The sequence below is a fragment of the Pyrus communis genome, chromosome 15, assembly GCF_041283825.1.
Source record: "Pyrus communis isolate YQ-2024b chromosome 15, ASM4128382v1, whole genome shotgun sequence".
NCBI lineage: Eukaryota > Viridiplantae > Streptophyta > Magnoliopsida > Rosales > Rosaceae > Pyrus > Pyrus communis.
Genome location: NC_142579.1, coordinates 24,508,318 through 24,513,873, shown reverse-complemented (window position 1 = coordinate 24,513,873; position 5,556 = coordinate 24,508,318). Strand labels below are relative to the sequence as shown.

General features: G+C 36.1%; 1 protein-coding gene across 1 annotated transcript; it reads right to left on the bottom strand.

Moving 5' to 3' along the window:
• Positions 1-1,593: 1,593 nt before the first annotated feature.
• On the bottom strand, positions 1,594-5,271 carry LOC137708978 (autophagy-related protein 101). The gene is made up of 7 exons (XM_068448130.2): positions 5,096-5,271; positions 4,960-4,996; positions 4,090-4,175; positions 3,495-3,590; positions 3,161-3,326; positions 2,913-3,069; positions 1,594-1,999 (listed from the first exon to the last, which is right to left on the bottom strand). The coding sequence occupies exons 1-7, from the start codon at positions 5,126-5,128 to the stop codon at positions 1,924-1,926; spliced, it is 651 nt and encodes a 216-aa protein (XP_068304231.2). The 5' UTR covers positions 5,129-5,271; the 3' UTR covers positions 1,594-1,923.
• Positions 5,272-5,556: the final 285 nt, after the last annotated feature.

The window sequence follows — 5,556 nt, the reverse complement described above, 5'->3', positions numbered from 1 at the left end:
CAGGAGGCCAAATCCTTTGGTATCCACCTTCATCTACAAAAACGTTGTTCATACTAATTACTAATTTTAATTGTTAACAACAGGTCGGGTACATAACTAAGTTCATGAGATAATCAATTTCGATAGTTTGGACACTAATCCCTTGCCTTCGGAATTAATTCCGATTGACTTTTTTTACCATGGTGTATTAAGGAATTTGTTTCAATACAACTTAATGCATTGGATGTGTTTGACCTCAAATTGGAAGTGCATTCGGAAGGTGTGGGTGTTTGACCTGGAACCACAAACGGGAAGTGAAAAACTGAAACGGGCCAACTTGGAAGTGTGTTCGCATGACTTGAACAAGGATGACAAATCTAGGTCCATACACCACCATCCCAATTTCTTGTGCCAGTCATCCGACTTGTAAATTTTTTATTAGCACGACATTTTACCATTACATTATGGTACGACTCGTGCCGTGATAATTACTCTAACAAAGAATTGGGTATTCATAGTATCCTTGTACTTCATGACCAAGACTTTGGTTATTTTTTCTGGGATTTGCACAAAATGTAGTCTTCCAACTTATTCAAATATTTGTCCATTGGTAACTACCAGTCCTTTTAGCACTAGTAAGGTTGTCAACAAGTAGTGCGCATTAGGCAACTTTCGGAAAGAAAATGAGATCAAATTTATGACCATTGGTAATTACTTCTGCTTTTTGCACGAGTAAGATTGTCAACACATAGTGAGCATTAGTCTCTTTCAAAAAATTAAATTAAATGGAATTAGTCACATCAAGGCTCTAATTGTACATGGAATTTGAGAGTTGTAATACTAAGTGGCATCATATATCACCTTCTTCATTGTCAATAATATAGTTGACACAGTCAAAATTGGCCTGTTAAAGGGGAAAGGGATCCTCTTCGGATCCTTTCCTCTTAATCCACCAAGTTCAGGGATTCGGACCGTTAAAATTTGGTCCAACGGCTAAAATTATTATAACTTTTAAAGTGGGTTCTTGTTTGTAGCCATTGGATCAAATTTCAAAGGTCCAGATCCCCAGACTTGGTGGATTAGGGGAAAGGGATCCTCAGATCCCTTCCCCGTTAAAAGCATAAAATGGAAAAATTATGTCCACGCATCAAAGTAATTTTAGGGCATGTTTAATTACTGAACCCTAATACTCTTTTTTACAAGCGTAAAACTATTGAATAAATCATTGCTATTCTGTGTTTATGTGCAAGGACTTTGAAAGCCGTTATTAATCTTCGACTAGGTCTAGTGACGCAAGGGTGAATTTGAATGTTCTAATGATGGGTGGGAAATTGAGAGGGTCCAGGTACTCGCACGCGATGAGTGTATAGTGGATTTGGGTTTTTAGTGGTAGGTGTGGTAACAATGATTAACATTAATCCGAACGCTAAAGAAGATTGTAGATATCCCAAAAGATACAGATTATTTGCCCATTGTTGTGATTGAATTATTACGCCAACCTCTGGCATGAAATTAATATAGAATATTGTAGAGGGTTTGAAGTAATTTAATTGACTTTATAGTTGGCACGATTGAATTTATGTCCTTCAATCAAAAGATTTCATATGCTTTAAATTTTAGGTGACAACAAATGTCCTTCAATCAAAATACTAAAATGTACAAAGTTTCGTACTTTTAAGCTACAGTGTACCGGGATCGAAAATCCCCAGTTCAATATATACAAGTCAATGGACGATCCAGAAAGGATGTACATACATGAATGGAGATAAGAAGGGACGAAAGGAATATTTACATAAGGATAATAACAGTCTCGGTGCTTCGAGTTTACTTGACATAGAAACAAACCTTGTTCGCAAAAGGTTACCGGATTAACAAATTCATGGACAGTACGAGTCATCTTTGAAGCAGTTTAGGAAAGCGGTATGCACTCACAAACGCAGATAATCAGCTCAGCATGGTTGGATGGCCAGTCTGCAGCATCCTCTTGATCATGTCCATCCCAAATGCAGAATCCGAGGAACTAACAAAGGCAACACAAATATCAAATCAGCAATCTAATCTTCAGAGAAACTTCTTAAATAATCATAACAACGACAACAGCACCAGTAACAATAACAACTTCTTGTTAAGAAAAGAAGAGCAAGATGTTCGGTGCAGTCAGTCATATTCCTTAATTTGCAAAGAACAAGGACGTTGACATTCTCATTCCTTAATCCTATGTTTAAACAAACTCGGTCCACAATTGTCTTATCCTTTCTTTTACTTCACCAAATTATCTTGTCAATATGGCCAATGAATGCTCTGATCATGTGTTCATTTGGACTGTCTAAGGCCTTGACATACATGGTAATGAATCAACCGTCATTTTTTTGTCAACCTTTTTATGCAGACATACATACAACCCTGTGTTAAAAGTACATGCTAAGAAATGTATGTCTGCTCATGTGTGTAGTGTACAGACATGACAAAATACAACCTAAATAAACGTCCTGAAGTGAACACAACTAAAATGAGCAAACCAATCTGACTCTCTCACTGAGCATACTATCAACCAAACAGAACTCCTTTCCCAAGACCATGAACAAAAACTACAACTGGCATAGATAACATAGGAAAGTTTAGCTGAGGTAATGCAACTAAAAGAAAATAAAATTGTCAGTGTCAAAGTAGCATAAAATTCTATTTCCACGAACAGAAAAATCTCTTTTGGCACGAAGGCATTTTCTAGTAAACCTTTTGCATTGGAATAGATGGCATCAGATAACTACCAACCTCATTCTGACATAACAAAATTCTACAAAGACAACTACATAGTTTAAGATCTACAAGTATTCTGAGCGACAATGATTATAATTTTTTTTTATTCACTCAAAGAAAATGATGTAATATATGTACCAAGTTTGAAAAGATGAATGAATAAATGCAGAACCAACCTTGGGATAGTAATTTCATGAGGGAAAGAGACTACACCCTCAATATTTGGAACATGATCTTTCTTCTCATTCACAAATTTTATTATTTGGAACAAAACCTCACGAAGAGATGCTTCAAGTGCTGCTCTGCGAGACATTCTCTCGTCCAATGCACTCTCTGCACTCATAGGTCAAGCAGATATAAAGGTCAGGGTCAGCACGGAAAGTGAAGCATCAGAGAATATACATTCAGTGCACAGTAATTGTACCTCCTGGATCACCTACAACTTTAGAATTATGAGAATTGCCAGAATGTGCTTTGGGGTGTTGGGCCACATTCAAATTTATATACCATTGTTCCCAGTATAACCTTTCTGTTTTGTGTGTAAACCAAGTTGCCTGTTTGTTTTTCAGTTCAAAGAAAGACAAGCAGATCTGCATGGCAAATCATGGCAGTTAATTAGGAAACTTTCTACAAAAGTATATATATTGAGAAGTCAAACAAGTGATTCAAAATCATGATTGAAGAGAATTATCTCTCCTAGCATTAATAAATTTTACTGGTAATTGTATGATTACTTAAAACCAATGGCAAGCACAAACCTGACTTTTCTTGTTTGGGTGTTTCTCTACCCAACTAATGAATTGCCCAATCTTCTCATCTATTTTCTTCTCAAGTTCAACATCTCCACATTGCACCTACACAAAAAGGAAGATTTATATACGATACACTCACATATCAGAGGATAAAGATCAGAAAGTGTAGCCTTCAGCTCCCTCCACCATCGAGGATGATTAGAATACTCAAGCATTACAATCATGAAGATTCATCTCAAAATAGTAATACGAAGGAAATGGAACCGGATGCAGAAAGTACTAATCATTTCCTGCTGAACTGTCATTAAGATTGCAACAGAGTTCGCAGTTGGCATTTCACATTTGGCAGTGCATTCATGAAAAGCATGCAGGTAAATGTATAACTCAATTGGATGTCAGTGCACTCTATTATTCGGCTAAAGGAAAAAGTGAAGAAATATCGATGCCTAAAATCATTTCTCACAATCTAATAAGCTGGGACAAATATACTGAATGAGGAACAAATCATTCAAAAGTTAACAGCACTAATCTAATAAGCTGGTGTTGATTGACAAGAAGCAGAAAAAAGCAAACCAATGTTTAGAGCATAAAAAACACTTACATATGTAATTTCGAAAAGTTCCAAATCAATATCCTTGGGCCGCACAAGACCTAATGCCCGATGAAACACAATTGTGTGAAGTATGCCTGCATTCAAGTTTAAAGTACTGTAGGTTCACGTGAAAAACAAATAAGTGATACTGCAGTGAGTACAAGAATATTCATCCTATTTAATTACAGGTGAACCTGAGATGAATAATAAAATTGTTTAGAAACCAACACGAAAACTTAATAAACCCATACTGAGATGGCTTTAAAGACCCAAAAAAAGTGCCACTTGTTCTGTTGATCACGCTATGCTTCACTAGGCATTACGAACAGCCAGTAACAAAATTTTCACGCTTACAAGCTTAATTCTTTCAACATGTTTTCTTTTTTAACTTCTCGGTGCCCACTTCTGATTGTAGTTTAGCAGAGAAAACAATAATGTATGTAAAAGAAAAGTTCCATGTTCTTTAGTGCCATTAAAAACACAGCTTTTTCTAGTATAGTTTACATTCAAAATCGCTACTGAATCACAAAACAATGGCTTTTGGCTAACAACCACTGCAAAATGCAAACCAGAAAACAAAAATACTAGGATGAACGAAAACACACACTCCCTTACTAAAGCAAAGCTTACTGTACATAAAGATACTAACTTTAACATTTGAAATTTAGTTGTCACACAAAATAGTTATACTAAAACACGTATCGTAGTTGAATTATTCAAACAAGCTCTACCTAGTACAAATCTTAATCAGCAGAGTTTTCCATTGGTAAAACTGATTTCGATAATATGGTAATAATTAAAAGGCATAAGCTAATACATACACACATAACATATATAAACTCATTGAAACAGTAGGAAAAATTTTAATTGCTAACATACAGCGCAGAACTTCCCGTATCTCAAAATGCTCGACTTCCTGAAACAGCAGTAAAATTCCAGTTTTCAATTTTCAAATACAAAATTATAAGAAAAAACAGAGAGAGAGAGAGAGAGAGAGAGAGAGAGAGAATCGTACCAATTCTTTGAGCTGGCAAACTTCACAGTTCATGGTGCGTTCGGCGATGGCAGTGAATTGGGATTCAGAGCGCTTACGAACCCTATCTTTCCACTTTCTGCTAGGAACTTGAGTTTCGCGGTAACGTTTTTGATTGGAGTGTGCGTTCGTGATAAGTTTAAGTAATCTAAGTCTTCGACTGCACTCCTAATTGGACTTTAACTTGGCGACGATGAAGAAGAAAGGAGGTGCATACTTTATCTTAAATTTGGGCCTTTTTGGTGGTTTTGGGCTTTGATAAATGGGGTATGATTCATGATGCAGCTTGTACTTTTTCCCTACAATTGGAAGTTGAACCCACAAATTTATTATTCGGCTCTTCGTACTCTTAGTTTTTTCATTTGAAATGACGTATTTTACATTAAACTAGTCTAAACTATATATAGAGATGGAGATTCGAATTCATGTTTACGCAGAGCGCA

Bases quoted from the DNA above. Each gene is read 5' to 3' on its own strand.
- LOC137708978 (XM_068448130.2), bottom strand. From the start codon at position 5,128: ATGAACTGTGAAGTTTGCCAGCTCAAAGAATTG. The intron at 3,591-4,089 runs GTAAGTGTTTTT...CTTTTTGTGTAG, and splicing joins AACTTTTCGAAATTACATAT to GTGCAATGTGGAGATGTTGA. The intron at 2,000-2,912 runs GTTGGTTCTGCA...TGCCTTTGTTAG, and splicing joins CATGAAATTACTATCCCAAG to TTCCTCGGATTCTGCATTTG.